This window comes from Athene noctua, chromosome 1 (assembly GCF_965140245.1).
Source record: "Athene noctua chromosome 1, bAthNoc1.hap1.1, whole genome shotgun sequence".
In the NCBI taxonomy this organism is placed as follows: domain Eukaryota; kingdom Metazoa; phylum Chordata; class Aves; order Strigiformes; family Strigidae; genus Athene; species Athene noctua.
The window spans coordinates 102,237,234-102,250,207 of NC_134037.1; the positions used below are offsets into that span (position 1 = coordinate 102,237,234).

General features: G+C 50.1%; 1 protein-coding gene across 1 annotated transcript in view; it reads right to left on the bottom strand.

Moving 5' to 3' along the window:
* Positions 1-12,671, bottom strand: part of PKDCC (protein kinase domain containing, cytoplasmic) — a 37,600-nt gene extending 24,929 nt beyond the window's left edge. The window contains exon 1 of the mRNA XM_074897126.1: positions 11,955-12,671. Coding sequence (XP_074753227.1) covers positions 11,955-12,599 — 645 coding nt within the window. The 5' untranslated portion in view covers positions 12,600-12,671. The remainder of the gene's footprint in view (positions 1-11,954) is intronic.
* Positions 12,672-12,974: the final 303 nt, after the last annotated feature.

Sequence of the window (12,974 nt, forward strand, 5' to 3'; positions counted from 1 at the left end):
TATCAGTCTTCCTTAGACATTCTCAATGTTTGTGAAAACCATTCCAGGAACAGAAATACAGAAGATGAACAACAATTACACATTAGAAAAACATAATACGTACATATCTATACATATAAAATACTGAGAAATTAGTCATATTGTCTGTTTATGTGCATATGAACAGAATTAGAAATGAATTACAGTATCTATTTGTGTCTATTTTTTCTCCATCCATGAATGCCAGTAGTAATAATAATGATTTATATTTGTTCTCAGCGAGCTGGAACTTTGCTCCTAAGTAATTCTTTCATTTTAGTATCCAATTTGTACCTTGGCAAAAGCCTTCACTGCCCGAGTATCTGAGTATTTGGTGTATATTTTACTATATTAATACCCATTTAATCACTTCAGTCATTGTGGAAGCTTAAATTACTTGATCCAGTTTTGGTTTCATATTAAATTGCTCTTTATTCTCACAAAAAAATTTTCCTGCAAGAGTACTGCTGAACCTAATCAATCTTACAAGCTGAAAAACACAGCACTGAGCAAGTTAGTGTAGGTCTAACTCAAAAAATATATAATCTAACCTGAGCTCTTTATTGCTTTTACTTAAGTGAAACCTCTCCAGATGCAGTGTTATTACATAATTATATAGAGTTATAAAAGCACAGAAGTCTGAGATATAAAGGATTTATTGGGCTGCATTTATACTTTTCTAAACGAACTCCTGAAACTAAATGCAAAAATGTACATGTAATTACATGGCCATATTTGTATGTGCAATTACCATGATTACAAACTGGGCAAGTCCCAACAGCCAGTTAAGCATCTAAAATGGTTACATTCATCCCCTCCTGATGAACCACCACCCAGCATACAGATGTTACAAAATGCAGAATATATATAGATGCAAAATATTCCAAGACAGTAATTTTTAGGCCTTTCGTTTAGGAAGCCAACTTATTAAGACACAAAAACAAGTGCAGAGGTATTACCCAGAATACTTTTTTTCCCCTTCCTTTTGTTTTTGTCCAATCCATTTTAAGGTCTGAAATGAGACAAAATGGTTTGTATTCCCAGACAGTGAAGTAAGAAACAGATAGCTGGATGCATACAATAACAAGAAAAATAACCACACGGGGAAACTGAATATAGCTGGAAGCAAAAGATGAGCCAAAATATCTCCTCTATCTGAAATTCTATTAGGTTGGACATCATTCTCAGCTTCACAAAGCTACACTTTGGATATATCCAAGAGTGATGGTTTTCATACGCCTTTTCAGCATGGTTCCAATTAAATTAATGGAAAGAAATACAATCCCACATCTTTTTGATATCTCGAGTCACTGCATTTAAATGCCACCCCAATATATTTTTGCGTAGAATCTAATAGCAAACAGTCACAACACTGGGATGACTTTCTGTCTGTTTAGAAAAACGTACGCCAGATATGAAATGTTGACTTGTTCTCACATCGTGTGCCGTAATTCATTTCGAGTAGCCCTATTTATCGAATCCTTCCCTCACTGGATTTTCTCAGTCATAAAGGCTATGTCCTGCATTAGTCTTTATGCACCCAAAACTCCCACTGACTTCCATAGTTTTTAGGCACACTGGGCATACAGGGTCAGCCCCTGCAAAAGTTATATTGCTTTGTGGGAGCCCATGTCCCTACAGCCGGTCAGTTCACCTCCCTTTACAACTCCCTTTTACTACAAATTATGGGGACAGAGGTGCCCCTTTCAGAGGAGCTGGGGCAGGGGGAGGGCAAAAGCAGAGGTCAGCCCCTACACAAAAGCCGACAAGCTTACTGAATAAAAACACAAAATAAAGGAGCTTATTAAGCTGTCATCAGCAGGGTAAGTCTGTGCAAACAACAAGCCCTCCTGCATTAGAGCAGGAACCCTAGCTGGACTTTTAGAAAAATAAATGTCAAGCCAGAACCTCTGCCAAAGTGTTACATTTCATTTATAGAGGTTGCTCAGTCACGAACGGTAGGACTGGCCACCTTCCTCAAGCGGGGCTCTGGCCACTGTTGCCAACCAGGGCTCTGCCAGCTCAGCTCTGCCCCACTGCCGGGCTGCAGAGGGTTGCCGCCCTGGCTACTGGAGGGCAAAACCCTCCTGTACAGATCATGTGATTTCCCTAAAAATTAAAACACATGGTGAATCTTTTTTCTTTGCCTTTTTAGTTTTTAGCCCTTAATGTTCACAATCTTCAGATTATCTCTACAACCACAAAGCCGGAAATTTCCCCTTTTTTTCTTTAATGAACATGAGATGTCCATTACTTCAGGAACGGGAACTTCAAGAACACTATTACCAGCCGTAATATAAGTGACAGGCTCAACTGCTTTATACAAAAAGTAATTTCTATAAATCTACTCCTCTTTTAATTTGGACTTGCCCGAATTTACTACAGTAAGACCTAACTGCTGCCCACAACAGAAAAGAACAATTAAAAAAATCATCTCACTTTTATGAAGAGCAACCGTAGTCAACTCTTGCCACAGCCTTTCTTTTCAAAAATACATGGACACAGGGTTACTTAATCAAAACTGGTTGTGTCGAGATTGTATTTTCTAGTGACTTGGTGCCCAGGGGAAATAAAAAGCTCCCACAGATACTGGTAGCCATTTGATGAGCCATTTATTTGTTTGAACTGCTACATGTCCCAACCAGAACAGCACATTTTAGGAGCTCTTGCTACTTTATTGCTATCAAAGCGAATATAATATTTTTTATGCAACCAATCCTTGGGTTCACCTTTCGTTCCTGGAGCACTGGGACAGTCCCTGCAAGAGCAAGAACTCCCAGCACTGCCAGATACAGTTATGATTTACCAATATATGATTTCAAACATTTATGTCAAGCTAAGATCTATTCACCCCTCGGGTTTTAAATATTTCCCTCCATTGCTGATTGTAGATACATATATAAATATACACCCAGTTACATACAAGCACATATGTATGTATATATTTGTATATGTGTTTCTATATATAATATATACACATGATATTTGCACCTATATTTTAATATGTTAATATATTTTAAAATATATTAAAATATTTTTTATATATTGCCACACCTACTCAGTCTAAAAACATCTGCAAACCTGTAACATGTATCTCCCTGGAAAAAGTAAGAGTTCCCCGCAAGGCCTAAACTTAGTCAATATTGATCCAATGTCATCCTTCCTGCTACAGGATGTATAGAGACAGTGCATGAGAAGTGAATTGATTTTCCTCATTGAAATCTAGCAATCAAGCTCTGCCAAGTGCCCAGCCTCATAGGAAAAAGACTTCACACAGGGCACCCCCAGCACCACACAGACCCTCTTACGAGCAGGACCAAAACTGTATGCTGGCAGTGGTGGGGCAGGATTTCCTCTGCTGCTGGGTACTGGAATCAAGAGCAAGCAGTGGGTAATTCAAATGTTAAACTCTAAATTCACACTCTGCCTAGGCTTTTATTTATAAATGCATTATTATGATTAGCACTAAACTCCAGAAGAGCTAGAAGGTACAAAAATCTCATACCTGGCACCATGTTACTAAACATGGAAGTTCATTAATAGAAAAATTAGAATGTATTATTTAGAAACACACATGTATATATATCTTAACCATATCTGTAGGTACATCCACAGAGGTCCAGAGAAATCTCTATATAGTTCATACGTGTGTATGCATATACACATCCATATATACCTGCCATTCTGACATATTGGCTATAATCTCATGATTTAGTAACATTATCTCCCTTTTACTCTCCCTGCTTTCCTTACACTCTGAAGTGGAAAATTCTTCTACTAAAAACATTTACAGCACTTTGAATTTGCATTGCACTGCACAAGCTCAAGGCCCAACCCTGCAAATATTTAGTCACACAAGTAGCCTACTCTTATAAAGCCTTCCAGTGAAGACAAATAGATCACTCATACAGCCATGATTTCAAGGGGAAAGGGCTGGTATCACAGGAGGCTCAGTTCATTATCTTGTAAATAGCCAGTCCAGAAGCTCCCCTGACCTCCATCTACAGCCACTGCATTCAGTTCTACTGCACCACAAGTTTAACCCCTTGTTATGGTGTGATTTTGCATTACAAAACTACCAAATAGCCTCTGTGCATCCCGTTTGAGAAAGCTTGGCTTGGATTCATTACGCCCATCTGTATAACTCTTCTTTCTTAGGTATGAGTCATATCACTTTGCACTTTATCATGGTGAGCTTTAAAATAAGCTTGGAGTCTACCCGCAGCTACATAGTCCAAGAACAAAGCAACTCTTTCCAAACTATGTTGCTCCAAATTTGGCCTAAACGAATACAAAACACCCATGTTTGAAGTCTACTACCTAAACTGAGTGGCTCAGCCAAGCGTGACGAAAAATAACAACTCCTTTAAAATTAGTCTAGAGTCAATATTAGTATTAGCAAAGTGCCTGTGAGAACTAGTTCTTGTCAAGTTTTTCATGGCCATCACAGAAATGAAAAATTGCAATGAGTGTTAGATGCCACAAGGCATCTATCTGAGCCATCAGATGACTGTGTTGGCACAGAAATCCATGAAAAAGGCCATCAGAAAACCCAGCTTGCATATCTGGCACAGACATCTGACTTCATAAACCAGGGCTGCAACACTTCCAAGCAGGGTTCCAGCTCACGCCTGAATCCACCAACGCTCTCTGTGTCCATGCAGTGAGCAGAGAGCTGGAGGAGCAGAACTCTGCCAGCCCTGGTGTGCCCTTCCAGGGGTCACCTCCTGCATCCTTGGCCAACTACCACAGCCCTGCCTGCCCTTCCCAAAATACAGCTGCAACCAGAAGACAGCACATGTACAAAAGGGCCACAAGGATCTGTTGCAAGAGTAGAATAGAATAGCATAGCATACTTCGGTTGGAAGGGACCTACAGCAATCACCTAGTGCAACTTCCTGACCACTTCAGGGCTAACCAAAAGTTAAAGCACATTATTAAGGGCATTGTCCAAATGCCTCTTAAACACTGACAGGCTTGGGGCATTGACCACTTCCCTAGGAAGCCTTTTTCAGTGTTTAAGCACCCTCTCAGTAAAAAAATACTTCCTGATGTCAAGTCTGAACTTCTGGTGCGACACTGAACCATTCCCACAGGTCCTGTCACTGGATACCAGGAAGAAGAGGCTTACCTAGCTACCCCACATTGGGGCGGGGTAGTGAAAAGTGAGGCTCTAAAAACCACCTGCTTTCCCTTGCAATGCTGAATTGCAGAATTTATTTCCAGGCCAGGATATTCACAGGGTGGATTGGCCTTGTCCACTCATTGTCGCCCCTCTGAAAAAGGCAAGCTGCAGGGGAGAACTTGATCAGTGGTCACCACAGCATCCTGTGGTGTCCACTGATCTCCCTGAGCCTCTGCGCAGAAGGAGCAGCGATGGGCTCCCCTGAAGGAAACTGGATGAAGTTGCAAGTCATCAGCTCCCATAAAGGAGGCAGAAATTTAAACCAGAGTCTTCTGGAATGATTTACATGGCACATAAAACTGAGAAGCAATCATAGAAATCATTCAACAAATGATTGGGATTAGTTTTATGAATGCTGCTTTCGAAAGGACGGACAATGTAGCCCTTTTAACTTGTGTGATGGCACACGTCTTAACGGGAAGCTGTTCCTGCCAACAGCTTTGCAAGTTGAACCCTCTGCCATCCCATGAAATTCAATGGGAAAAACTGTTATTTGGTGACTTCAGCATCAAGATGTACAGCTTGCCTTCCAGTGACACGAACAGTTAGAGTTGGTTTGCAATTGTATCAGCTCTGTGCTTCCAGCAGCTCCGGAGCTCTTGTTAACAGATCCTTTCTTCACTCTTAAAAGTGCAGTATAACATCTGGGCCTTTTGGGAAGCAGTCTCGCAATAAAGAAGCACTCTGTGTAATTCTTCTTTCCTCGCCAAACCGCATCTGTCTGCTCTCTCTGCCCTTCTCCACCCCGAGCTCCTTGGGGCTGTGGGGACATCTGTTAGCAGCAGTGAGCTGTCTCCACCGAGCCATCAGTAGGTGGCACTGCCTGCTTTTTTCTCTCCACCCACGTAAGTGTCCAGCGCCGACACCCTATACCGATCAACAATTTTGAAAGATGCCCAATGGACTTAGACACCTCATCTCCTGCAAGGTGCATCTACAGGAGCGTCAAGCAGTGGAGTGACCTGGACAAAGATGCAGCTCCATCTCTGCTCACTGGGCAGCTGCAGTGGCAGTTTTTCCAGAGGAAGGAGGTGGCGAGCAAGCAGTGCAAACCTCTCCTGCTGCCCCAACAGGATTTGGCAGGCTCACCTGCCCAGGACATGAAGCTTCCAGTGCCAGTTAAACAGATGGTGTCAAGCTTGGTCTTGTACCATGTGTGGTGGCCTCATTCATCTTTAGCCAACCTGTCCCAAGAGCAGCTCAAATGAGCTACGTCAGAGAAGTATTAGAAAAAAATCCCGGTCTAAAATGACCGTCCTATTTGCAGCAACCCCCTAGCGATGACTGCATGTGGAGCGCATGGTCAGGCCCCAGGCAGCCCCAGCCTGGAAGGTTAATTGTCACTAGGCACTTGGTTTTGAAAGGTTTGCTCCCAAGAGCTGTGAACCTCTGCTGCCCCATCCAAAATTCCGAACAACAAATTCTCCCTGTAGTCACCCACCAGCTGGTATCAGCAATCGCAGTGCTCTTCTCAGGCCAGCAGTTCCCAAAGTTGTCACGGTCAAACTCCAGCCAACCGCAGATCAAGGCTTGCTGCTGGGAATCCTGCGCCACCGCCGCCACAAAGGGGATTTAATGCCCACCCGCTGGCAACAGGGAAGAGGTCCCTGAGTAGCTGTTTCCACCACGGCTTGATCTCCCCTTCCCCCCCCCTCCTTTCTGTGAAAACAACAGTGGATTCACACAAGGAGGACGGGGAAGGACCAGACCTTCAAGAGTTCCATATGCTCCCTACGCAAATGTATTTGCTCTGGAAATTAATTGTATATTGACTTTCTTCAGACTTGGAAAGACTGTCTACTTCCTCTTGGAATAAGCAAACTGTATACAATGCTTCACTATTTTAATTATTACATTAAAATTAAAACTGTCCTATCTTGCTGGCTATGCATATGTATAGGGAAACCATCAGGGTAAAGTGTCTGTTAATTATCACATGTAAAGAAAAGAAAATCGTATTTAAAAATATCATGACCCGATAGCACATCTTAAGTCTCTTGAAGGCTGTCAACAGCAAGTGATGTGTTATTTTCAGTACTATTTTATTCCATTAATTTTCTAAGTGATAAATATTTTCACTGTAATCATGACCATTTAAAAAAATCATAAAACAAAAAAGCTAGTGCTAACTGAACCAATTCATGTAGAAACTGCTTTGCCAGCACAGCTTGGATGGTGACTTTTTTAGTGCTGATGCCATCCCAGTATTTCATCTGCGTTATTTCATCTGCATGTTTTAACTTTACACTAAAGCTAAATAAGCCAAATGAAACGGCCTTGTCTGGGCAGTCAGCAAACCGCTGGTTCTGTTAGCAGCTGGTGTCTTCCACTGGCTTCAGACAAAGCCAACCCTCTTCCTTCAGCTTTTGTGGTTGTTTTTAAGAAAGCAGTAGCTCCTTCTTAAATGAATCACTGTGAACTCGCACTAGCAGTGCTGGTAAATAGCTGTCGCAGAAATAAGCTTGCGCTTTTCCAAACGTCTGCAGTTTCAAACCTTCCCTCCCTCCTCTTCAGCAATGCAAAAGGAAGAAAGAATGCCTCCAAAGAACCGCTTATGCCCATGAATGGCAACACCCTTCATTCTGATACTCTAGGGCTATAATTACAGTATTACAGTAAATCAAACATTGCCTTTGTGCCTTTACAATCGCGCTCATTGTTTGAAATTAACTGCAAATGGTTTGATTTTCTTTTCTTCCTCAAATACGGGCAGGGAGGAATTAAAGCACACTAAATCATCTTCCCTGCTAAAATGCACGGAAAGCCAGGATTCAGACAGCAGCATTTGAACTCTGTGAGAAAAGAAACCGCAGCACGGAGGGAAAGGAAGAGATCAGGCACTGCATTTGACACAGAGCGACTGCAAAGCAATTAGCGGGCCGCTAAATCCTCTGTTACAATAAATCAGTGACCCAGTTCCCCCTCTTCCCCGGTGCCCTTCATTATAAAATCAACTTTAATGAACTAGCCCTCTCTTCCCCGCTCCAAAGCAAAGAGATTTCCACCGCAGCCTGCACCTGCCCTTCCCAGCGGCCGCCGCGCCAGGGAGCCCGGGGCAGGCCCGGCCAGCTGCAGCCGGCACCGCGGGGTCACGGGGGGCCACGGCCCGGGAGCGCTGGCACTCCGGCGGGCATGCGGGTGATGGGCAGAGCGCGGGAATAAAAATAGGACGGCAAGTTGCCTTCTCTTCTGCGCTGGCTAACGCGAAAGCGCTCTCCCTCTTGCCGGTTTTCCACGTTTCTTTCCATTGACTTGATTCGCCACATCTGCCAGAACTGACACATCTGGCACTCTCCCCAGGCGGAGGGCACGGTGGATATGTCAACATGTTGTCTGAAAGCAGTGGTACTTTCTGGAATGAGCTCTTTTCCCCTCTATCAAATATTGTACAATAATCAAGTCTTTTAAAAGGATGGCTTAAAAAAAAAAAAAGCTGATTTTGACAAGACACAGGCCAGAATGGGAACTGCTGAGACAGTAAAGAACAAGCCTGTTATCTTACAAGCTACACTTCAGGCTGTCAGCTGCCAGAGATTTACAGGAAAACCCCCTTTCCTAGGGCTGAACCCACACGAAACTTCATTTCCAGCAAAAGAAACTCATGAACGCGCTCACCCCGAACAGCCCCTGCCCAGGATGCTCCGGGGGGGGGGGGGGGGGGCGGGCGGGCGCGGAGGGGGGCGAGGCAGCCGTCGTGGCGGTAGGGGGGGGGCGGGCGGCCACCGCGTCCCGGCCCACGGCGCCGTACGTGGCCGGGGCCGCGGGCCCCGCGGCGTGGGGAGGCGGAGGACCTCCCGCCTGCCTCGGGCAGCCCCGGTCCGTCTCTGTCGCCGGGCGGGGAGCTGCGGGGACGACCCGGGGGGGGGGGCAGCCGGGGGGGTACCGGGTCCCGCCGCGGCACGGAGGGAAAAGTATCACCCACCTCCATATCCCAAATCCTCCCAGCTCCCCAATTCCTGCCCCGGGCCAGGGTTGCTGCAGGCTACCCGCCAGCCCCTGCCCTCCCCCAGCACCCTGCAGGGTGGCAGGGGGGTGCCATGTCCTTCGGGCTATTTATAACAACCGGCTCGTATTTGGGTCTGCCGGGAGCCGCTGGGGAGGCGGGGGGGGATGTAAGGAGCAAAAAAAAAAAAAAGAGGTAAGGAGCAAAGGTAGAAAAGCTCCTGGCCTTTGCTGGCCCAGCAGATGTTGTGTCGTGCCTCTGGCATCTGTTTGCAGTACACGGCCCGAGTGCTCCAGTGAAAGCTGAAGCGCTTGTCAAAAGCCAGGGGAGGGGGAGATGTTGGCTTCTGAACCGATCTCCTCTCCCTCGGCAGCAAACCCTGGACAGTGATTTCTGAGCCCTGGTCTGGCTTCCACTGAAAAGCTCAAAATCAGCCTTGAGATCGGTAGATCCCGTTCCCTTTAAGATTTTAACAGAGGCATAATCAATAAATTTCACACTGCTCGCTGGTGCCCATTTTCTGCACCGGTTTCACGACTCCAGCATGACACCAGAGACCTACTCCTGGCCCACGCACCAGCCCCGACTGTACCTAGATAAAGCCCGTCACGTCGATTTGTACAGTCTCCTCTCAAGGTAATGTCTTACCAAACGTTTAGCCCTCACTCACGCCGCAGTAACCTCGCCTCGTGCCTCTCTAGAATGAAACACGTTAAACAAAAAAGGTGGGTGATATGCGGGGGCTCAGGGCTCTTCTGGTCTCAGCCAGGCAGCTCTGCCAGAGGCTGATGGAGCCAGAGGGCAGACAAAAGAAAACTGGATGACAAAATCGGAACGAAACTGGAAACGTGGTTCTGATTTAAGTGTAATCTATTTTTAAATTGGGTGTCATGTAAATATGAAGCCCTAATTAACACGGGGGATTTTTGCCCGTGAAAGCATTCTCTGGGCGTGTTGCCTCTCCTCCCGGCGCTTGGTCCAGCCCCGGCCCTCCTCGCCGAGGGACACCCCACGTCTCGCCTTCGCTTCCCCCTCAGGAGCCCACACGACATCACAAAACGGCGGGGGGAGCGGGGGGGATCGCTGCGGTTCCCCCAAGCTTTGCTGCAGAGGGAGCGGTGCTGCTGGCAGCTGCCGCAGCCCTGCCCGCCCGCGGCCGGCGTTCCCCCTGCCCGCACACGCGGAAACACCGCGGCGGCCGCTCGGGACCCCTCACAGGCAACGCGGCCCCCTTCCATTTTATGAGGGGGGTTAATCCGAATGAATGCCAGATTAATCTCTCCGGAGCGGAAAACCACACGCGAGTAACACAGGAAAGAAACACTAGTGTCTACCAGAATGACCCGCAACTTGAAAAACACACGCTTCGAGCTCAACCTGGCCAACTCGCTTCCACTGAGCAAGAAAAACAATCTTGGTGGAAAAAAAAAAAAATCCCCTCAGCGTTTCCAACTGTAGGGTGTACTTCCTGCTGTCAGCTCAATCAGTAACGATGGCTGCACCCGAGCACGGGTTTCCCAAAGAGAATTCATCAAAGCAACAGAGGCGCAAGCAACATCCTTACTAGGAGCACAGCTCTTTGTAGTTTCCTAGGTGGTGTTCTCCTCGCGTACTATAGACTGGGCACCCCAGAGGAAAGAATACGGAAAGGGGAAAGAAGGAAGGAAGCAAGCAAGGAAGCAGGCAAGTTTGGACAATACCTATTTTCTTGTCGTGGATAAATCATGACTACTCTTTCTTTGAACAGTACATGAAACTCGAGAGCTTTGATCGTTGGGATCTGAAGTTCTCGTGGGGGAGCTGGTACTCCTGTTGCTGCCGCTGCTGAAGAAACACAAACCTCCTTTACTCGACTCAGTTCAAAAAGCACCTACTGTGAGACCGTCTGGTCCAACGTTCATTTTTTATTCTACTGCAACGCTCACGCTATGCGAAACGCAATAGGAATTTCCATACCCGCATTTACATCCAAATGGACCCGTTGAGATTCATGCTGATGCGTAACAGTCCGACTATGCAGCCCTGCTGGCAAGTGCCGCGCTACGGCGCACTGACTAACGAGCCCCACACCCGGCCTGTCCCAGCTGGTCGCCCCGTGGGCCGATCCGTGGGCCAGGGCAGGGTGGATCCAGCAGGGCGCCGGCCGAGCGCCTGCGCCCGCCGGAGCCCCGCAGAGGCCGCCTGGGGTGCCCCCTCCGCCTCCTTCTCGCCAGGGGTGCGCGGGGCGACCGGCCCTTGCGTTCGGGACGGGCTTTACCTCCCCGGCTCGGGGAGTGCTCTTGAATCTCCGAGTCCTTCCTCTGCCCGCTCCCCACCTCGGTATTCATTTTCTTGAGGAGGAGGAGCAGCCCAACGCCAGCCGCACGGCCGGCCGCGGCGGGAGGATGCCGGGGAGGTGGCGGGGGGACGCGCCGCACGCCGCGCCCTTCCCCGGCCCGGCGCGCCCCGCCGGGGCGAATCACTCGGCGGCGGGGGGCCGGCGCCCACCGACGCGCCTCCAGCCTTCCCCGCGGACCCGCCACGGGGCGGGCAGGCGAGGAGCCGCCGTACCCACAGGGACGCCGGTCCCAGCAACCGCCCGCCCCCCGCCGCGGCTCCCCACGGGGCGTGGGGGGCCGGTAAACCCTCGGGGGCTCCGCGGCCGCTCCCCGCCCCGCCGGGGAGCGCCCACCACCCCCCGCACCCCACTGTCCCGCTCCCCGCCCCGCTGGGGTCGGCGGGCGGTAGCACCGACAGGTTGCGGGCAGCGGGGCCGAGCAGGCGGCGGGGGAGCAGCGCGTCGCGTCCGGCCGCGCAGGAGCCGCGTACCTGCAGAACGTTGGCGTGGCGCAGCCGCTGCAGCAGGATCATCTCCTTGACGATCTTGTAGGCGGCCAGGCGGTAGCAGTCCTCCAGGGCGGAGAACTGCCGCACGCAGCGGGCGATGTCGTGCCCGCCGAAATCCACCGCCTTCAGCGCCACGGCCAGCGTGCGGTTGAGGACCGCCTTGTAGACAGCCTTGGTGTACCCCGAGCCCAAGTACTGCACGCCGCTGACATTGCGGATGTCGCGACAGCCCAGCAGCGGCGGCTCCAGTGAGAGCTCGGCCGAGACGCCGGCCCGCGGCCCCGCCGCCGCCGCTCGGCCCCGCGGCCCCGGCGGCCGCGGCTGCTCCGCCGAGGTGCGCGGCGGCGCCAGGTCCATCAGGCGCCGCTCCCGCGGCCGCAGCGCCCGCCGCCCCGCCGCCGCCGCCCGGTGCTGCCGGTAGCGCAGCACCTCCTCGTAGCGCTCCCGGATCTGCCGCGCCAGCGCGGCCCGGCCGCCGCCCTCCTCCGCCGGCGGGTAGAGGGGGGCGCCGGGCGGGGAGGGGGGCGGCGGGCGCTCGGAGCCGGGGATGAAGAGGACGTTGAGCAGGGTGCCCAGGAGGAAGGCGAGGCAGCAGCCGGCCGCCACCGCTGTCTTCCTGCGCCTCATCGCCACTTCGCTGCCGGCTTGTCCAGCCTTTCGGGCTTCTCCTCTCGCCCCTTCCCCGGGATCCAGCTCCGAGGCTGCTTTTTTTTTTTTCTCCCCCCCCCACCCCCTTTTTCTTTTTTTTTTCCCCCCCCCCCCCCTCCGGGTTGTGCCGCCGGCAGAGCGGCCCCGGGCGCTCAGCCGGAGCTCAGCCCCTCACGGCGCTCCCGCATGACACTTGCCTCCCTGCTTTTAAGCCTCTGAAGCACTTATTATTAGCGGGACGCGGAGGAGGGCGGGGGGGCGGGGGGGATCCCCGGCTCGCTACCCCCGCCGACGCGCACTGATTGACAGCCCGGCCCTTCCCGCGGCCCGGCCGAGCAGCAGGGGGGCCTGGGA